The 23,024-nt window shown below is 41.9% G+C and overlaps 1 protein-coding gene across 2 annotated transcripts in view; it reads right to left on the reverse strand.

Moving 5' to 3' along the window:
- Positions 1–10,487: 10,487 nt before the first annotated feature.
- hlcs (holocarboxylase synthetase (biotin-(proprionyl-CoA-carboxylase (ATP-hydrolysing)) ligase)) overlaps positions 10,488–23,024 on the reverse strand; it is a 44,093-nt gene continuing 31,556 nt past the window's right edge. Inside the window, exons 10-11 of one of the 2 annotated variants that reach the window (XM_061898095.1) lie at positions 22,056–22,269; positions 10,488–14,488 (exon numbers count right to left, since the gene is read on the reverse strand). In XM_061898095.1, coding sequence (XP_061754079.1) covers positions 14,317–14,488; positions 22,056–22,269 — 386 coding nt within the window. In that variant the 3' untranslated portion in view covers positions 10,488–14,316. Of the gene's footprint in view, positions 14,489–17,256; positions 17,993–22,055; positions 22,270–23,024 lie in introns of those variants that run through there. The other variant, XM_061898094.1, reaches the window with a different exon arrangement.

Consider the following 23,024-nt stretch of genomic DNA (forward strand, 5'->3'; position numbering starts at 1 on the left):
GTCCCCAGTCGTCTTGGACTCAATGCCACTGGACTCTGACCCGTTTCTGTCAGGGATCGTGTGGGGACTGTCTGTGCACCAGTCTCCCCACGTAAAACAAAGTCACGCACAGACATCCTCCATAAAGGGATACCGCCCCCAACCAGGAAGATCGTCATACACGTTCGAGAGACCGCCGATGATGATGATGATATAAATAAAAGGACTCTGAGAAAATGTAAAGCTCGATCGTCCAGTTTGTGGGCCTGTATGTCACAGTTTAATATTAATATATAATATTCAAATAATAATTTAGTCAACTTTGTTTCCACCACGAATGTTACATTCATTTTGTAATAAATGTAGCTACAGTAAAACAAAAAAATGAATGATAAATGGGTTGTACTTGTATAGCGCTTTTCTACCTTCAAGGTACTCAAAGTGCTTTGACACTACTTCCACATACACACATTCACACACTGATGGAGGGAGCTGCCATGCAAGGCTCTAACCATGACCCATCAGGAGCTAGGGTGAAGCATCTTGCTCAGGACACAACGGACGTGACGAGGTTGTTACTAGGTGGGGATTGAACCAGGGACCCTCGGGTTGCGCACGGCCAATCTTCCACTCCGCCACGCCGTCCGGTGTTTTTCAACTTTTTTTGAGCCAAGGTCTAAAAAAATGTTTGAGTTGAAAAACTCCGGAGGCACACCACCAGCCGAAATCATTAAAAAACGAAACTCAGTTGACAGTAAAAAGTCGTTGTTGCAATTGTTGGATATGACTTTAAACCATAACTGTCACCACCTGCTGCCATCTTGTGGTTAGTCTACTCAGTTTCCCTTGTTGGTGCAGCAGACTTGTCTCTGACGTTTGGTCTTCCTTAGAGTTCCTGTGTTTCCTGTGGGCGGAGCTGCAAGACGTGCACAGCTGGATCTAATTTCACCTGCACTATATAAGCAGCACCTGGCCAACTGGATGGTACATGGCTATTCCACTCTGTGACGGTGTTTGATGATTCCTCCTAGTGTCTTTGTATTTTAGCCTCAGACCTGCTTGTCCATTCCCTGTGCCATCCAGTTGGTATGTATATCGTAGTTTGCACGTCTTGCAATTTTGACCCTAGTTTTAGTTTAGTTTGTAGTTTAGCCTTTGTTCTTTTATCACGGTGCCTTTTTGTGTTCCTCTTTTTCCGCACCGTCGCCTTTTGTTGCATTCTAGTTTTTTTTTTGAGCATTTTTGTATTGACTCTTATTTGTGAAGTAAAGACTATTTACTCTCAAAGTTATCTGCATCCTTGGGTCCCTTTGTTCCAAGTCAATATGGAACCCGCAGATGATCAGGTTCAGCTGGCCCTCAGGGCTCATGGCCAGCGCATAAGTGACCATGAACAAGCTTTGGTAAACCTGACCATACTTGTGCAAGAGATGCATACTAGCATGTTTGTGCCTCGCCCGCTCCCAGATGCTGAGGCTGCTCAACCAGCAGCTCCTTCTTACCCCTCGACATTGGGTTTTCTTGCCCGGGAGCCCAGCATACCACACCCACCCAGGTATGAGGGGGACTTTGGACAATGCAGACTATTTTTGTATCAATGCTCTCTAGTTTTTGCACAGCAGCCTCACACATACGCTACAGACTCTGCCCGAGTGGCATATATTTTAAGTTTACTGGCTGGAAGAGCAGCGAGCTGGGCTATGGAGGTGTGTGAGAGTAAACCCGGACTTCGTTCCAGCTTACCCCTATTCTCAGCTGAATTACGCAGCGTGTTTGATCACCCCGTTCAGGGAACGAGAGGCAGGCAGCCGCCTCCTCGCTACACGCCAGGGGCCCTCCTCGGTAGCGGACCACTCTATATCCTTCCGAATCCTGGCGGCGGAGAGTGGCTGGGGGGAGAGAGCCTTACGAGGAATATTCCTGGCTAGCCTTAGCTCCCAAATCCAAGACGAGCTGGCTGCCCGAGACGAGACCCAGACCCTCGAGGAGCTCATATCGCTCGCCATCCGATTGGACAACCGCCTACGAGAGCGTCACGCCCAGAGGAGGGTGGATCCCCCGACCACCAGAGGGCAGTCATCTACCTGGTCCACACGGTCAACACCCAAGCCTCAAGATTTGTCGTTTCCACTTTCCGACTGCAGTTCCCCGGAGGAGGGGCTAGAGGGGGCCATTCCCATGCAGCTGGGTGGCAGTCGCCTGTCGTCTACAGAGAGGAGCCGGCGGCTGAGATTGCGGTTGTGGCTGTACTGCGGAGCTGCGGACCACATCGTTGTTCGCTGTCCTGCGCGGCCTACAGGAGGCCGTTCCACGTCCAACCAAGACCGTCCGCAGGGAAGATTCTCTACTTCGCCGCCTGCTCCTGTGGTGACGTCTGCTTCCTCAATGGTGGGAAGACTTCAAGTCGAAGGTACTCTGTCATGGGTGGAGGGTTCTTGTCCTATTAAGGCACTTATTGACTCAGGGGCTGATGAAAATATCATTGACAGTGGCCTTGTTGAATCTTTAAAGATTCCTACTATGAGTATTGATCGTATTAAGAATGTTAGCTCACTTGACGGGCGCCACCTGGCTAATATTACTCATCAGACACAGACTACATCCCTCCTTATTTCTGGTAATCACCGTGAGGAGGTTAAATTGTTTGTAATGCCTTCTCGTTCGGCGCCCCTAGTTCTTGGACTTCCATGGTTGTGACGTCACAGTCCAAGCATAGATTGGACTACTTGTAAGATTACCAATTGGAGCATTTTTTTGTCATTGTTTGCGCTCCACTCGGTCTCCGGTTAACCTTGCTACTCTTCCGCCCCCTGATCTCTCATTGATTCCTGAGGAATATCATTCCCTTAGTGAGGTTTTTTGTAAATACCGGGCTACGTCGCTACCCCCCCACCGCCCGTATGACTGTGCCATTGACCTCCTTCCTGGGTCGTCACTACCTTCTTCGCGGCTATATATTTCACGTCCCGAACAGGCTATGGAGGAATACATCTCCTCTTCTCTCACCGCCATACACATTCGTCCCTCTTCTGCTCCTGTGGCGGCGGGGTTTTTCTTTGTTCAAAAAAGGATGGTGGGTTACGACCCTGTATAGACTATTGTGCTTTAAACAAAATTACCATCAAGAATAAAAACCCTCTTCCACTGTTGGAGTCTTCGTTTCCCCCTTTGCACGGGGCGGTAGTATTTACTAAATTGGATCCATGCAATGCATATCACCTTGTGCGTATTCGTGAGGGTGATGAATGGAAGACTGCTTTTAACACCCCTATTGGCCATTTTGAGTATTGTGTCATGCCGTTCGGCCTCACTAATGCCCCTGGGGTTTTCTAGTGTTTAATTAATGTCCTCCGTGACATGATAGGCCGTTTCGTGGTAGTCTACTTGGATGATATACTTATTTTTTCACGCTCCATCGAATTACATCATCAGCATGTCCGTTTGGTTTTGCAGAGACCTTTAGAGAACCGATTGTCAAACCCCAAAAGTGCACCTTTCATTCTACCAGTTTCATTTTTGGGGTTGATTGTGGAGAGGGGGCAGGTTAAGCCAGACCCAGCTAAGATCCAAGCGGTTGTAGACTGGCCTACGCCGTCCTCCAGGAAGCTGCTACAAAGGTTTCTGGGGTTTGCTAATTTTTACCGACGTTTTATTAGAGACTTCAGCAAAATAGCCCAACCTTTAAAGAGATTAACGTCCTCTAAGGTTCTTTTTGTGTGGTCTGCAGAGGCGGACCAGGCTTTTCGACACCTTAAATGTCTCTTTACCTCAGCTCCTGTGTTAGTTCACGCTAATTCTGATCTCCCATTTTTTGTTGAGGTGGACGCATCTGACACCGGGGTAGGGGCTGTTTTGTCCCAGCGCTCCAGTTCTGATCAGAAATTGCACCCTTGCGCCTTCTTCTCCAAACGCCTTTCGCCTGCTGAGAAGAACTATGACATCGGGAACCGAGAGCTTCTTGCAGTGGTCCTCGCCCTTCAAGAATGGAGGCACTGGCTTGAGGGTACCAAACACCCCTTTACCATCCATACTGATCATCGAAACCTAGCCTACCTCCGCTCTGCTCAACGCCTTAATCCCCGTCAGGCTCAGTGGTCCCTGTTCTTTACAAGGTTTGATTTTTGTATCACCTTTCGCCCGGGCTCTCTCAATGGAAAACCTGACGCTTTGTCGGATGTTTTCTCCGGCTACAGAAGACACTCCCACAGACTATCCTTCCTCAGTCCCGGATCCTGGGCGCAGTGGGAGGTGGATACACGGGTGTTGGAAGCTAACAGGGACTCCCCATCCCCTGCTGGATGTCCTCCTGGTCGCCTTTTTGTACCAAGAATCCTCCATCCAGAGGTCTTGTCGTGGGCTCACACAACCAAGATTGCTTGCCACCCAGGTGCGAGACTCACTGAGTTCCTGCTCACTCAGTGGTTCTGGTGGCCTACCGTTCGCACACACTAAGGAATTTGTGGCGGCATGCCCCGTCTGTGCCAGAAGCAAGTCTTCCCATCAAGCTCCTGCGGGGTTACTGCAGCCTCTTCCCATCCCCTCTCGCCCATGGTCGCACATTGCTTTGGACTTTGTCACAGGTCTACCCATCTCTAGGGGGTTTTCTGTCATCCTCACAATAGTAGACAGATTCTCTAAGTTCACGCACTTTGTCCCCCTTTGCAGACTTCCCTCATCCCTGGAAACCACCAAGCTTCTGGTCACCCATGTGGTCCGACTTCATGGGATCCCCTCAGATGTAGTGTCAGACAGAGGGCCTCAATTTTCATCCGCGACATGGATATCCTTTTGCAACTTGTTAGGGGCCACTGTCAGCATGTCATCAGGGTACAACCCACAATCTAATGGACAGTCGGAAAGAGCCAACCAGGACTTAGAGGCAGCCCTGAGATGTGTCTGTCACCAGCATCCATCACTGTGGTCCACCTATCTCCCATGGGTGGAGTATGCCCGTAACACACTCATATGTTCATCCACTGGGCTGTCTCCTTTTTATGTGGTGCATGGTTTTCAACTCCCCATCTTCTCCTCTCAGGAGGTCGAGTCAACTGTCCCCTCCGTAGCTGCCTTCCTGCGACGTGTGCACAGTGTGTGGCGTAATACTCGTGCCGCTTTGTCTCGCACGGCCAGTCGGAATCAGATCATAGCTAATCGCCATCGCAGACCATCTCCCGACTACAAACCTGGCCAGAGGGTTTGGTTATCGTCTAAAGAAATTACACTACCAGGAGAATCGAAAAAACTGGCACCAAGATTCATCGGTCCATACGAGGTGGAGCAGATGATAACTCCCGTCACAGCTCGACTCAAGGTACCAAAATCCTTCAAGTCATATCCTGTCTTCCACGTTTCCTGCCTCAAGCCCGTCGAGTCCAGCAACCTTAGTCCTCCACCTGTGTCTCCCCCTGCTCCACAGCAGATTGAGGAACATCCAGCCTTCACGGTCAACACTATTCTGGACGCCAGGAGGCGAGGCAGAGGGGTGCAATTTCTGATCGACTTGGAGGATTACCCCCCAGAGGATCGGTCCTGGATTTCACGTTCCCTTATCATTGACAAATCCCTAATTTCTGATTTCTATCATAGATTTCCCGGTAAACCAGGAGGTCCGCCAGGTGGCGTCCGTTGATTAGGGGGGGAATACTGTCACCACCTGCTGCCATCTTGTGGTTAGTCTACTCAGTTTCCCTTGTTGGTGCAGCAGACTTGTCTCTGACATTTGGTCTTCCTTAGAGTTCCTGTGTTTCCTGTGGGCGGAGCTGCAAGACGTGCACAGCTGGATCTAATTTCACCTGCACTATATAAGCAGCACCTGGCCAACTGGATGATACCTGGCTATTCCACTCCGTGACGGTGTTTGATGATTCCTCCTAGTGTCTTTGTATTTTAGCCTCAGACCTGCTTGTCCATTCCCTGTGCCATCCAGTTTATGTATATCGTAGTTTGCACATCTTGCAATTTCGACTTTAGTTTAGTTTGTAGTTTAGCCTTTGTTCTTTTATCACGGTGCCTTTTTGTGCTCCTCTTTTTCCGCACCGTCGCCTTTTGTTGCATTCTAGTTTTTTTTTTTTAGCATTTTTGTATTGACTCTTATTTGTGAAGTAAAGACTATTTACTCTCAAATTCATCTGCATCCTTGGGTCCCTTTGTTCCACTGCTAAACGAACTGACAATAACCAAGCATGCATCACTATAGCTCTAGTCTCAAAGTAGGTGTACTGTCACATCACGCCGTTGGAGTTTTTTGTCTTCCTTTGAGGGATATTTCCCGCATCTACTTTGTTTTAGCAATCAAGAATATTTCAGGTGTTTTATCCTTCTTTGCAGGGACATTGTTGATTGCTCCACAGTAAGTCTTTGCTGTCGTCCAGCATTCTGTGTTTGTTTACTTTGTAGCCAGTTTTGTTTTGTTCTGCAAAGCCTTCCCTAAGCTTCAATGCCTTTTCTTAGGGGCACTCACCTTTTTGTTTATTTTTGGTTCAAGCTTCGACACCCTTTTACCTGCACACTGCCTCCCGGTGTTTCCGACATCTACAAAGCAATTAGCTACCGGCTGCCACTTACTGATATGGAAGAGTATTACACAATTACTCTGCTGAGCTCTACACAGCACACACTCAACAACACAATTTGCAGACTATAATTACTGGTTTGCTAAAAATATTTTTAACCCAAATAGGTGAAAGTACATAATCTCCCACGGCACACCAGACTGTATCTCACGGCACGGCACAGTGATTGAAAAACACTGCTGTAGACTACCTGTCTGTAGTAAATGATATTCTCAATGGAATCGCAATGAAACCTAATTACATTCCATGTTTTTGCATTGAGGTTGCAAACAAGTAAAATGATCACTAAAATCACAACTGATCAGTTTGTATTTGTTTGACAGTTAATAATAAAAGCATCTGACTTCTCTAAAACAGATAATTCGATGTGGAGTCCATCCATCCATCATCTTCCGCTTATCCGAGGTCGGGTCGCGGGGGCAGCAGCCTAAGCAGGGAAGCCCAGACTTCCCTATCTCCAGCCACTTCGTCTAGCTCTTCCCGGGGGATCCCGAGGCGTTCCCAGGCCAGCCGGGAGACATAGTCTTTCCAACGTGTCCTGGGTCTTCCCCGTGGCCTCCTACCAGCTGGACGTGCCCTAAACACATCCCTAGGGAGGCGTTCGGGTGGCATCCTGACCAGATGCCCGAACCACCTCATCTGGCTCCTCTCGATGTGGAGGAGCAGCGGCTTTACGTTGAGCTCCTCCCGGATGGCAGAGCTTCTCACCCTATCTCTAAGGGAGAGCCCCGCCACCCGGCGGAGGAAACTCATTTCGGCCGCTTGTACCCGTGATCTTATCCTTTCGGTCATGACCCAAAGCTCATGACCATAGGTGAGGATGGGAACGTAGATCGACCGGTAAATTGAGAGCTTTGCCTTCCGGCTCAGCTCCTTCTTCACCACAACGGATCGATACAACGTCCGCATTACTGAAGACGCCGCACCGATCCGCCTGTCGATCTCACGATCCCCTCCTCCCCCACTCGTGAACAAGACTCCTAGGTACTTGAACTCCTCCACTTGGGGCAGGGTCTCCTCCCCAACCCGGAGATGGCACTCCACCCTTTTCCGGGCGAGAACCATGGACTCGGACTTGGAGGTGCTGATTCTCATTCCGGTCGCTTCACACTCGGCTGCGAACCGATCCAGTGAGAGCTGAAGATCCCGGCCAGATGAAGCCATCAGGACTACATCATCTGCAAAAAGCAGAGACCTAATCCCGTGGCCACCAAACCGGAACCCCTCAACACCTTGAGTGCGCCTAGAATTTCTGTCCATAAAAGTTATGAACAGAATCGGTGACAAAGGACAGCCTTGGCGGAGTCCAACCTTCACTGGAAACGTGTCCGACTTACTGCCAGCAATGCGGACCAAGCTCTGACACTGATCATACAGGGAGCGGACTGCCACAATAAGACATTCCGATACCCCATACTCTCTGAGCACTCCCCACAGGACTTCCCGAGGGACACGGTCGAATGCCTTCTCCAAGTCCACAAAGCACATGTAGACTGGTTGGGCAAACTCCCATGCACCCTCAAGAACCCTGCCGAGAGTATAGAGCTGGTCCACAGTTCCACGACCAGGACGAAAACCACACTGTTCCTCCTGAATCCGAGGTTCGACTATCCGGCGAAGCCTCCTCTCCAGTACACCTGAATAAACCTTACCGGGAAGGCTGAGGAGTGTGATCCCACGATAGTTGGAACACACCCTCCGGTCCCCCTTCTTAAAGAGAGGGACCACCACCCCGGTCTGCCAATCCAGAGGTACCGCCCCCGATGTCCACGCGATGCTGCAGAGTCTTGTCAACCAAGACAGCCCCACAGCATCCAGAGCCTTAAGGAACTCCGGGCGGATCTCATCCACCCCTGGGGCCTTGCCACCGAGGAGCTTTTTAACTACCTCAGCGACCTCAGCCCCAGAAATAGGAGAGTCCACTACAGATTCCCCAGGCACCGCTTCCTCAAAGAAAGACGTGTTGGTGGGATTGAGGAGGTCTTCGAAGTATTCCCTCCACCGATCCACAACATCCGCAGTCGAAGTCAGCAGAACACCATCCGCACCATACACGGTGTTGATAGTGCACTGCTTCCCCTTCCTGAGGCGCCGTATGGTGGTCCAGAATCGCTTCGAAGCCGTCCGGAAGTCGTTTTCCATGGCTTCCCCGAACTCTTCCCATGTCCGAGTTTTTGCCTCCGCGACCGCTAAAGCTGCACACCGCTTGGCCCGTCGGTACCCGTCCACTGCCTCCGGAGTCCTATGAGCCAAAAGAACCCGATAGGACTCCTTCTTCAGCTTGACGGCATCCCTCACTGCTGGTGTCCACCAACGGGTTCTGGGATTACCGCCACGACAGGCACCAACAACCTTGCGGCCACAGCTCCAATCAGCCGCCTCGACAATAGAGGTTCGGAACATGGTCCACTCGGACTCAATGTCCCGCACCTCCCTCGTGACATGTTCAAAGTTCTCCCGGAGGTGTGAATTGAAACTCTCTCTGACAGGAGACTCTGCCAGACGTTCCCAGCAGACCCTCACAATGCGCTTGGGCCTGCCAGGTCTGTCCGGCATCCTCCCCCACCATCGCAGCCAACTCACCACCAGGTGGTGATCGGTAGAAAGCTCCGCCCCTCTCTTCACCCGAGTGTCCAAAACATAAGGCCGCAAATCCGATGACACAACTACAAAGTCGATCATGGAACTGCGGCCTAGGGTGTCCTGGTGCCAAGTGCACATATGGACACCCTTATGTTTGAATATGGTGTTTGTTATCGACAAACTGTGACGAGCACAAAAGTCCAATAACAAAACACCACTCGGGTTTAGATCCGGGCGACCATTCTTCCCAATCACGCCTCTCCAGGTTTCACTGTCGTTGCCAACATGAGCGTTGAAGTCTCCCAGTAGGACAAGGGAATCACCCGGAGGAGCACTTTCCAGTACTCCCTCGAGTGTACCCAAAAAGGGTGGGTATTCTGAACTGCTGTTTGGTGCGTAAGCACCAAGCAGTCAACTCGATGTGGAGTATAGCTTTTAATTTTTTTGAAAAACAACGTATTCGAAATGGAGGGGACTTGTGTTTAGTTTTAGGCTTTATAAAGTATTTTTTATTAGTTTTGCACATTTGAATGCACTAATGCATGCGATTAATCATAAAAAAATATCGCATTAATTATTTATCAATGCAGATTAATTAATCATACAGTCAATTTGGAGCACATGCTCCTTTACCTTATGTGGCATTAGGTCAATGCATACACTGACTAGTAATTCATCACAGTCCAAAAAGTGTACTTGATCAGATTTTAAAAATATATATATAATCGTTTGACAGGCCAAATTTGTAGTATTGTAGCTGAGATAGGCGCCAGCGCCCCCCGCGAGCCCCGCGACCCCAAAAGGGAATAAGCGGTAGAAAATGGATGGATGGGATGGATAAACCAAAGCCTTTTTTAAATGTGACCAATTCTTAATGTACTTGGCTAAAATAAATTCCTCTGAATTTCAATGAGTTTAAATCCGCTTCCTGTAATTCGTATTCAACATTCGGCACAGTGGAGCAAATTCTATTCAAATGTAAACTATTTAAAAAAATTGATTTTTACACAACTTACGTGTGTGCAAATACATTAATATATAATTTCATGTGGCAACGCTGAAGAAGTGACACTTTGATACAGTGTATGACAGTGTAAAAAATACTGCCCACTCAAGTCTAAACCAATAGCAAAAAAGTGAGAACATCCTTAGAGAAAAAGTAAAATTGTAAATATTTTTGCATTATTCTATTACTGCCTTAACACTCTCTTCACCAGAGCTGCAGCGGTCTAGGTCTTTTGCATTAGATTAAAATCGGTGACGAAATCAAGTTTAGCTTCTAGTGTGTTTGTTGTGGTATAAAAAAATAGTATAGCACTTAATCCGGAAGGTGAAATTGACTAATAAAACACACATAATTCAACACTTTATTTTTTACTTGCAAAGAGCATATCTAGTACAGGACCATCTGTGTCAATTTCAGGAAAACCAGATAAAACAATTTGAAAATGTAGCAAATGGATTTAAAGGCAACAGGAGAGTTGTAACGATACAACAGAAGCCCTGCTGCCGTAAACAATTTAAACTATTTGTCATTTCTATTTAAATAAATGTGTGAAATGAACGGCTTCACGGTGGCAGAGGGGTTAGTGCATCTGCCTCACAATACGAAGTTCCTGCACTCCTGGGTTCAAATCCAGGCTCGGGATCTTTCTGTGTGGAGTTTGCATGTTCTCCCCGTGAATGCGTGGGTTCCCTCCGGGTACTCCGGCTTCCTCCCACTTCCAAAGACATGCACCTGGGGATAGGTTGATTGGCAACACTAAATTGGCCCTAGTGTTTGAATGTGAGTGTGAATGTTGTCTGTCTATCTGTGTTGGCCCTGCGATGAGGTGGCAACTTGTCCAGGGTGTACCCCGCCTTCCGCCCGATTGTAGCTGAGATAGGCGCCAGCGCCCCCCGCGACCCCAAAAGGGAATAAGCGGTAGAAAATGGATGGATGTGAAATGAACACTTCCTGGTACAATGTGCCATACATACCATACATAGTATTGTACATATGTAATCAAGCATAAGCATATACTGTATCTATCATACTTTCTCCAAATGTATTCATATTAACCTCTCAATTGACATTTTCACAAACTTGATTATTAAATTATAAGGATATCTTAACACATTTAACATTTTATACAACATTTTGAGCCGTGATTGTTTAATCATGCTTAAATACTGCTTGATTATTTGCCCCCCTCAGTTTTAAAATTAATCATACACGCAGGGGGCTTCACGGTGGCAGAGGGGTTAGTGCGTCTGCCTCACAATACGAAGTTCCTGCAATCCTGGGTTCAAATCCAGGCTCGGGATCTTTCTGTGTGGAGTTTGCATGTTCTCCCCGTGAAAGCGTGGGTTCCCTCCGGGTACTCCGGCTTCCTCCCACTTCCAAAGACATGCACCTGGGGATAGGTTGATTGGCAACACTAAAATTGGCCCTAGTGTGTGAATGTGAGTGTGAATGTTGTCTGTCTATCTGTGTTGGCCCTGCGATGAGGTGGCGACTTGTCCAAGGTGTACCCCGCCTTCTGCCCGATTGTAGCTGAGATAGGCGACAGCGCCCCCCGCGACCCCGAAAAGGGAATAAGCGGTAGAAAATGGATGGATGGGCATACACGCAAGTAAAAATACAACTAATCTAAAATTATCTATAGTAAAAAGAAAAAAAGTGCTAATTTTATTATATTTATATTGTAAATATGTTATGTAGCTTAGTTTGTATTAGAAACAATATATTTTATTTTGATTTTAAATATATATTATTTACTTTGCATATTAATAATTCAATAATACAGAAAATCTATGATGTAACAATGTGTCGTCAATGCCATGCTGTGTCCTACGATACCTGCATTGCCTACAGTAGGTAGTCCCTGCAGGACTTGCAGATTTTTCAAAAAGTTGCAGCAAAAGATGCAATGGTTTGCGATGTTTTTCTAAAATTGGTCATCAATATTGTAAGTGTTATTTGTAACTTTAAACCCAAAAAGCACAGGATTTCAGCAAATCACACAAAATACAAGCATAGTTTGGAAAATAAATATTGATGTTTCACTCGTTTTATTACCACAGTCATATATTGGCACTAAATGCTAGGGCTGTGAATCTTTACTGTAGGTGTCCCACGATTCTATTCAATATCGATTCTTGGGTCACGATTAGATTCAAAATTGATTTTTGTTTTCCAATTCAACATTATTCTCGATTCAAAAACAATTTTTTCCAGATTCAAAAGGTTTCTCTATTCATTCAATATATAGGATTTCAGCAGGATCTACCCCAGTCAGCTGATATGCAAGCAGAGTTGTAGATTTTTGTAAAAAACTTTTATTATTGTAAAGGACTATGTTTTATCAACTGATTGCAATAATGTAAATTTAATTTAACTATTAAATGAACCAAAAATATTACTTATTTTATCTTTGTGAAAATATTGGACACAGTGTGTTGTCAAGCTAATGAGATGCGATGCAAGTGTAAGTCACTGTGACACTATTGTTCTTTTTGTATTTTTTTTTGTAAATGTCTTATGATAATTTCAATGAGGGATTTTTAATCACTGCTATGTTGAAATTATAACTAATATTGATATTGTTGTTGATAATTTAAATTTTTGGTTCACTACTTTTGGTTTGTTCTGTGTTGTGTCTGTGTCTTCTCTCAATTGCTCTGTTTATTGCAGTTATGAGTGTTGCTGGGTCAGGTTTGGTTTTGAAATTGGATTGCATTGTTATGATATTGCTGTGTATTGTTTTGTTGGATTGATTAATTAAAAAAAATAAAATAAAAAAAATCCCCCCCAAAAATGTAGATTTTTTATACATGAGAATCGATTCTGAATCCCACAACGTGAGAATCGCTATTCGAATTCGAATCGATTTTTACCACACCCCTACTAAATACACATTCTCGAAAAACTCGGGCTGTGTCAATCGATCAGTATTGACGGATTTTCGTGAAAAAGTATGTGATGGCCTTTGCAGATTGATGTTGTTTAATCTGATCACGTCTGACCAACACTGCTAGCAGCTCCATACACAGTGATCCCCTAAGGCAGAGGTCTCCAATCACCGGTACGGGCACCGGTCTGTGATGCATTTGCTACCAGGCCGCAGATACATTAAATAATTGATAAATGATTGCATTGTCTCAGACTTAACTTTCGCAATAATCTTGTTTATAGATGTACAATAATTCTCCTCCTAGGAGAACACAGAGGGACTTTGATGGCAAACACCAAAGGATTGAAATAGTAGTTTTTACTTTTGTTTAGTTATTATGTACTATTGACTACAATATGCTTCGCTGGAACAATTGTATGCAATAAAAGAAAAAAAGGATCTAGGTAAAATATTGTGTGGAAAATCTCACTCATAGATGTTCGGTAGCGTCAGCATAAAATTCTGTTTGGAACATCCCTACTAAAAAAAAACAAACTGCCAAATGACTGCTTTATAACGATAAACACCACCAAAAGCTTCATTATTGCCTTCCGTCATACACAAGTTGTCCACATTCTCAGTGTAGTTTAGTGTTGAAAAGTTATTTTGGATTCTACACCTTTCATTTTACAACCGTTTCATTTGGGAATATTACGAAACTGCTGAGCGTGTTCGACAGTGATGATTTGTGTTTGTCGACACAAGAAACAAACCTAAGCTTTGATTAGGTGGTTGATGTGTGAATTTAAATGCTGCTCAGGAATACATTTGATTTGTGAAAATGACGATCAAAATGTGAGGTTGCATAATTTGCTGGGATTGGCTGATTTTGCTTGACATGGCAAGATGGCGAATTACTGGAGGGTCTGCCTATCGGACATGATTGCACGGGTGATTAGAATCTGTAAAAATATCAATATCTTCATATATTTTACCTAATTTATGCGGTACAGACTTGATGCACCATCATCAAAAATCAGGGAATCTGATGAGGGTTTTTAAAACATATATTGTATCCTGACCCTTAAGGATTGGCTACCATTAGCAATCAATGCATACGCACAAATAACCTGTTCCGATAATTGGCTATGTCAAAGCAAAGCAAAAAAAAAACACAAAAACAAACATAGGAGTCACATAATCAGTAACGCATAACATAGATTGTAAATAAAACATCCTGCCCTGTGTGAACAAATCAAAAATTACCTTTGTAAAAAAATGAAGCAATGATCATTCTGGATATGATTCTAATGCTGCTTGATGACCACCAGGTTCTTCAGCATATCAAAAGAGTTTCCGTCAGGCTCCAGTGAAACGACACCCTGCTCTTTGCTGTTGACTTGAAGAAAGCCATTACTATCCAGACCCACCACCTCAGCTTCAGGTCCATCCTCACTCCAAAGCCGCACACAAGTCCCACTGAAACAAAAAACAGAATTTCAATAGCTCAGAAAAACCCCTGAAGTTTTTTTACATGCCGTAGAAGTATATGGTAGAATCTCCAAGGTGAACTGCATTTTTCGGGAACTTTGCCCATCATTCACAATCCTTATGAGAGACAAGAACACACATGTCAACAACACATAAGATAAAAAATAAAAAAAACACTTTCAATATGCGACTAATAGGAGTTTCCTGCTTTGCTTTCAAAGCCTTCTAAAACCACTTCATACCCTCTATCAACGTTTTATATAAACGCTGCAAGGATGTACGTATATGTATATGCATATACAAACATATACAGCATTTTTAAATACATATATATACGTATTTACATACATATATATATATATATATATATACATACATACAAAACCCACAAACAGGGAAGTTGGCCCGTTGTGTATATCGTAATTAAAAACAGAATACAATGATTTGCAGATCATTTTCAACTTATAGTCAATTGAACAGACTGCAAAGACAAGACATTTAATGTTCGAACTGAGAAACAGTTTTTTTTTTTGCAAATAATCATTCACTTAGAATTTAATGGCATCAACACATTGCAAAAAAGTTGACAGAGGGGCTTTGCTGTGTTACATGGCCTTTCCTTTTAAGAACACTCAATAAACGTTTGGGAACCAAGGAGACCCATTTTTGAAGCTTTTCAGGTGGAATTCTTTACCATTTTTGATTGATGTACAGCTTAAGTTGTTCAACAGTCCGGGGTCTCCGTTGTGTTATTTTTACGCGTCATAATGCGCTACACATTTTTAATTGGAGACAGGTCTGGACTACAGGCAGGCCAGTCTAGTACCCGCACTCTTACCATGAAGCCACGCTGTTGTAACACATGGCTTGACATTGTCAAGCTGAAATAAGCAGGGGCGTCCATGATAACATTGCTAGGAGGGCAACATATGTTGCTCCAAAACCTGTATGTACCTTTCAGCATTAATGGTGCCTTCACAGATGTGTAAGTTACCCATGTCTTGGGCACTAACACACCCCTATATCATCACAGATGCTGGCTTTTGAACCTTGTGCCTATAACAATCCGGATGGTTCTTTTCCTCTTTCGTCCAGAGAACACAATGTCTACAGTTTCCAAAAACAGTTTGAAATGTGAATCGTCAGACCACAGAACACTTTTCCACTTTGCATACACATATACACACACCGATTGTCATCATTTTAAGTGGGAGAACTTGCACAGAGGTCTGTAATTTTCATCATAGGTACACTTCAACTGTGAGGGACAAAATGTGAAAAAAAATAATCCAGGAATTCACATTGTAGGAATTTTAAAGAATTTATTTGTAAATTATGGTGGAAAATAAGTATTTGGTCAACCATTCAAAGCTCTCTCTGATGAAAGGAGGTTTTGGCTCAAAATCTCACAATACATGGCCCCATTCATTCTTTCCTTAACACGGATCAATCGTCCTGTCCCCTTAGCAGAAAAAAAGCCCCAAAGCATGATGTTTCCACCCCCATGCTTCACAGTAGGTGTGGTGTTCTTGGGATGCAACTCAGTATTCTTCTTCCTCCAAACATGAAGAGTTTAGTTTATACCAAAAAGTTCTATTTTGGTTTAATCTGACCACATGACATTCTCCCAATCTGCTGCTGTATCATCCATGTGTCCATTTTGGTATAAACTCAACTCGTCATGTTTGGAGGAAGAAGAATACTGAGTTGCATCCCAAGAGCACCATACCTACTGTGAAGCATGGGGCTGGAAACATAATGCTTTGGGGCTGTTTTTCTGCTAAGGGGACAGGGCGATTGATCCGTGTTAAGGAAAGAATGAATGGGGCCATGTATCGTGAGATTTTGAGCCAAAACCTCCTTCCATCAGTGAGAACTTTGAATGGTTGACCAAATACTTATTTTCCACCATAATTTACAAATAAATTCTTTAAAATTCCAACAATGTGAATTCCTGGATTTTTTTTCACATTCTGTCTCTCACAGTTGAAGTGTACCTATGATGAAAATTACAGACCTCTGTCATCATTTTAAGTGGGAGAACTTGCACAATCGGTGGCTGACTAAATACTTTTTTGCCCCACTGTGTACACATATGTATATATATATATATATATATATATATATATATTCATGCACGTATATATATATATATTCATGCACGTATATATATATATTCATGCACATATATATATATATTCATGCACATATATATATATATTCATGCACATATATATATATATACACACATATATATATATATATATATATATATATATATATATATATATATATATATATATATATATACACATATTCAACAAGAACAACATTAAATTGAGCTACAGCTGTATGAATAACATGCAACAAATCATTTCAAACCACAACAAAGCAATTGCAAAAGGACTGCCTACCCCCAGACTAAACGACTCTGAAACCAATAAGGAATGTAACTGTCGCAAGAAACCTGATTGCCCTCTCAACGGAAGGTGCTTACAGACATCAGTCGTTTACCAAGCAAAGGTAATACGCAAGGACATTAACACATCCGACACGTACGTAGGATTAACCGAAGGAGCGTTCAAAACAAGATGGAATAAAACGCCTCCTTTAGAAACCAGACTTTGCAGAATTCTACAGAACTCAGCAAACACATTTGGAACCTCAAAGACAATAATGTTGAATATTCAATAACATGGCAAATTCTTGCATCCAGCTCACCTTACAACAGTGGTAATAAAAGATGCAACCTATGCTTAAAAGAGAAACTGTTTATTATATATCATCCAGATTTATCATCCCTCAACAAGCGCAGTGAAATCATTTCAACATGCCGCCATAGAAGGAAACACCTAGGTAACACATGAGCCAATCACCACACCCTACGCCTGCTTGTACCCACCCACTCTGTGCTCTATATAAACCATTGTATGTGAATGCTTCCATTAAAATCTCCTGATGATTGAGGGAACCCCTCATGAAACAGATCTGTAGAGATGAAGTAGTCTTGTGATTTTTTTCCCACACCTACACATTGCGCTCAACCACGGTATCGAGCACTATTCTCTGGATAATCCAATCAAGACATATATACACATATATATATATACACACCCACACACACACATGTATATATACATATACACACACATGTATATACAAGTATATACATACGGTGGAACAGGGGTTAGTGCATGTGCTTCACAATACGAAGGTCTTGAGTTCAATCCCGGGCTCTGGATCTTTCTGTGTGGAGTTTGCATGTCCTCCCCGTGAATGCGTGGGTTCCCTCCGGGTACCCCGGCTTCCTCCCACTTCCAAAGACATGCACCTGGGGATAGGTTGATTGGCAACACTAAATTGGCCCTAGTGTGTGAATGTGAGTGTGAATGTTGTCTGTCTATCTGTGTTGGCCCTGCGATGAGGTGGCGACTTGTCCAGGGTGTACTCCGCCTTCCGCCTGAATGCAGCTGAGATAGGCTCCAGCACCCCCTGCAACCCGAAAAGGGACAAGCAGTAGAAAATGGATGGATTGATGGATAGATAGATGAATGACATCTTGCAGAACTTGGTCTTCACAGATGTTAGATGTCCTGCATGCGATGGCTGTCTGTTTGGCAAAAGCATATATTTAACTTAACTGTGCTACTTTTGTTGACATCATTGAATCAGTAAACTTTGCTAGCGTCGCGTTCTCTTCTGCTTGTTGTAGATGTAGCTATCATACATGCTAGCATGTAGCTATCGGCGCAGCAGCACCAGCTGACTGCTGCTTGCTTTCACCTCAGAGTCTCCAAGACATCAAAAAGTCTCCGAAAGTCATTTGTCGCTAGTAGGTGTTTACAAAAGAAGTCGCCAAGAGGATTGACAACACTGTCGGCGCCATCCTCGAGTGCACATTTTGCTTTAAGATGGTATTTTAAACTTGTGTGCCGATGATAAAACATTTGTCGCTGCAATACCAACAAGTTACCTTAGTTTTATAGAGTTCTGTTTTGAAGCAAAATGGGCCGCTACACCGACCGTGTAACTAATGTGTGCGTCTTTTAGGTGAAGCCTTAACCGGTGATTAATCTTTGTTCATATTTGATAACGCAATAATTGACTTTCATTAATGACATGCGCTAGTTAACGCGTTATGGTTGACAGCCCTAATATATACATGTGTGTGTGTATATGAAATCTGGGCTAATACTTTACAGATACTGTAATAATATTGTTCATGTGTTTAGTCGCTTTGTGTTTTAAATTACAAACTCAAAAGTTATTCAGCTGCGAAGGCAGAAGTTTGCTTACAGTTAATGCCGTAGCCTGCTGTTGCAAGGCGATATGTATTACTACGCTAGTTAAGAAGTTCCTCAGTGTTTGCTCGAACAATAATAATGTCACTACAGCTTGATTAGTATACAGGTTAGAGAACGTAAATCAAGTATTTTTGGTGGCTTTTGGATTTTTACAGTGATTTAGAGGCAGAATGGATTGCACCCACTCGCTGCATTATCAGCAACCGAGAATGAACTGATTATTTCAAATATCCACCCATCCGTATGTTGAAGAGGTTTATTTATTTATTTATTTCGGCAATCTTCACATAAAACAAAGAACAACAACAAAAAAAAGGAAAACAAAAAAACACTCATTTGAGCAATGATTGAGCCGAAAGGGTGTAGGTTGAAGCAACGCTTATATAAACCTACCCCATCACAATAAGAACAAGATTCAAAAATATATAAAATCTAAAACATGCTTCACTTATATTACTTTTTTTTAAGCAATATATAAGCAACATATATGTAGCACACGTCTCATATACACAGTTTAACATTTAAATCAAACATATACATTTTTACACTTATATATATATATATATACACAATTTATTTAAATTCCATATAAAGTGGTAATATATACATTTTAATATAACCTATATGTATAATTATGAAATCATAAATTGTATTTATATACATATTATATATTATTGTCTTTCTAAAACAATGTTTGCTCTTCTTTCTTATATATACTAATGATAAATGATTTAAAAAGCTTTTTAAACTGGTTTATGTTGGTGCTGTGTTTTATTTCATCCTTTAAACAGTTCCATATTTTAACCCCTGCTATTGTTATACTCATTCGTTTCTGCGTAGTTCTACAATATTGGATCTTAAAAAGTAGTTCTCCTCTTAAATTATAATTCCCTTCTCTCTGTAAAAATCTTCTCTGTAACCCTGTTGGAAGTGAATCTTTACTTGCTTTATAAATCATTTGGGCAGTCTTGAGTTGGATGAGATCTGGTAGTTTTAAATCAAATGTTTTTATAAATAATCCATTAGTATGTTCTCGGGGTCCTGAGTTATGTATCAGTCTGATGGCCCTTTTTTGCATTATGAATAGTGGTTGGATGTTCGTCCTGTATGTATTTCCCCAAACTTCTAGACAGTAACTCAAATATGGTAAAACAAGTGTACAATAAAGAGTGTGTAATGTTTTTTGATTAAGAATGTGCCTTGTTTTACCCAGGACAGCAATACTTCTCGCCAACTTCCCTTTGATGTATGTAATGTGTGACTTCCAGCAGATCCTGTGGTCCAAGATCACACCCAAAAATTTGATTTTGTTTACTCTTTCTATACTAACATTGTCTATATATAATTTTACATCTATATCATTTCTCTTATTTCCAAATAACATAAAGTTAGTTTTATTTAGGTTTAATGATAATTTATTAGCATCAAACCATTTTTTTAGTTTACACATCTCCATGGTGACGGTCCTCAGGAGCTGCTGCAAGTCCACATCAGAACATAGTACATTGGTGTCATCCGCAAATAACACATATTTAAGGTTTTCAGTTACTTTACAAATAACATTTATATACATGATGAACATCTTGGGCCCTAAGACTGACCCCTGTGGAACCCCACATTTAATATTTAACCAACTTGATTTTTTTTGTTATATCTGTACAAACTGCTTTCTATCAGATAAATAACTTTTTATCCATTCCAGAACAATACCCCTAAAACCATATTTTTCCATTTTTCTAATAAGAATACTATGGTCTACTGTATCAAAAGCCTTCTTAAGATCTAAGAATACTCCTATTGTATATTTATTTTTTCAATTAAATCTGTTAATGCTTGTGCTGTTGATCGATTATTCCTGAAACCATACTGCCTATCTGTTAATAATTCATTTTTTTCTACAAAGCCATCAAATCTATTTATAAACATTTTTTCTAATATTTTGGAGAACTGTGGTAATATTGAGATTGGTCTGTAGTTTGTGAATAAGTGTCCGTCTCCCGCTTTGTGAATAGGAACAACTTTTGCAATTTTCATTAGTTGAGGAAATACTCCCATTTCAAATTAAAGGTTAAATAGATACGCTAATGGAGCACTAATTCCATCTATCACATACTTTAAAGTTTGCATGTCTATATCATCCACATCTTTGCTTGTTTTGTTCTTAAAACTTTTGACTATGTCCCTGATTTCTCTTTCTACTACTGGTTTTAAAAACATTGTTTTAGGGTTTGGGTTGATATAATCTGCTGCATCTATTTTTGTCCCTTCTACCTTTATCTCTTCTGCTAGTTTCGGGCCAATATTTATAAAATAATCATTAAATGTATTTACTATCACCTCCTTATCCTTAATCATGTTGTTATTTTCCATAAAGTATGGTGGGTATTGATTATCATCATTTGTATTTCTAATAATACCATTTAATATTCTCCATACACCTCTTATATTATTCTTGTTATATTCCAGTTTATTTATATAATAATCTTTTTTACACATTCTGATTATATTGATTAGTTTATTTTTATATTTTTTATATTTATTTTCATTTACTAAAGTTCTATTTTTTATAAGTTCCTTATATAAAATATTCTTTTTTTTACAGGCATTTTGGAGTCCTTTAGTCATCCGCGGTTTAAACTCGCCGTACTTTGACTTCCTTTTATAATTTACTACTGGACAATTTCCATCATATAGTATTCTAAATGTGTTTAAGAATTATTCATAAGCTGTATTAACTTCTTTTTTATCATAAATAGTATTCCAATTTTGCTTTTGTTGTTCATTCTTGAATTTGTTGAGCGTTTTCTCTGTTATGATTCTTTTATAGACAGTTTCACATTCATTCAGGTTCATTTAGCCTACTCACGTGTATTTATAAATGGTTGATTTATATATATCCATACAATCCATATAACACGTCACAGACAAAGTCACGCTAACATCACGTGACACCTCTGATGAAGGCTGCAGAAGCAAGGTAGCCGAAACTTGTCGGGTACAAAACTTTACCTTACTAGCCTATATAAAGCAACCATTTATAAATCCACCCATCCATCCAATTTCTACTGCTTGTCCCTCTCGGGTTCACGGTGGTGCTGGAGCCTATCCCAGCTGCAATCGGGCAAAAGGATGCCAAATTAAAAAGAAAAAAAATGTGTGTTTTAGTCTCTCATAAGGATTGTAAACGATAAGAACATTTTGCAGTTCCCCTTTAAATACAACAAATTGCAGACGTGTGATGGGGCGCTCACCTGTGAAGCCATCTTTTGTAGTACACTGGAAAGATAGCCTCTGGGCCTTCCCGTTGAAAGCAGTCTATTAGGGCCTCCAGACAGCTAACAGTCCGAGCAATAAGCTGCGCAGTGCTCAGTGGCCGCAAGTTACAATTGTGCTGAATGTTGTATTTATGGATCAGGTCATTGATGCACACTGTTGGCTCACTGTTGCTCACGTTGAAACCACAGCCTAGGACACAAAACGTAAAATTCAACAACTGTCGAATAAGCATGTGTCTGGATCAGTTCTGCAACTATTATTTATTGAGATTTTGATTTAATTTTTTAGTATCAAATGATTCAAGATGGTCCAAAAATGTTAATTGATTTTTGTTCAGTTTTTTTTATTTTCAGGCAAATTGATGCAATTTAAATCTTTTCTGTTACAAACTAAAAAACAATGTTGATAAAGTATTCTTTGTTTTAAGTTGACCTATATTTCTGTTTTGTCTAACGTTAGTAAGGACACAATGTTATGCAGAGGTTTACTTGTAACAATTTCTTAGACAAATGATACTACAAACAGATACATAAAGCAGATATTAAATTGTAAACAAGAACATTTAGCAACTAAACTGACATGTCATGTAATTCAGATCAATAAGACTATTTGTTCAATAGAGGAAAATGTATAGACCTGTTCTATAAAAAGGTGTCATTAAATGACATTGTTGTGATCTAGTGCTATCTAAGAAATATAACTAAAACAAAAAAGTAAAGAGGGCATACCACTCACCATATGTCAAGCTGATTTGAATAAATTACCCTGAACTTCAGCGTGTGGATGATATGCAAACACTCAAGGCCACAGGAACCTTTTAGTTCCAGGAACTATTATTTACCATGACATTTTAGTGAGAAAGAGGCTTATATTAGATAAATTGCTGCTACATGTTTGGTACCAACAGGATGTCACTGTTTTATAATAATTGTTGTGGCCTAAAA

The sequence above is a fragment of the Nerophis ophidion genome, linkage group LG04, assembly GCF_033978795.1.
Source record: "Nerophis ophidion isolate RoL-2023_Sa linkage group LG04, RoL_Noph_v1.0, whole genome shotgun sequence".
NCBI classification, from domain to species: domain Eukaryota; kingdom Metazoa; phylum Chordata; class Actinopteri; order Syngnathiformes; family Syngnathidae; genus Nerophis; species Nerophis ophidion.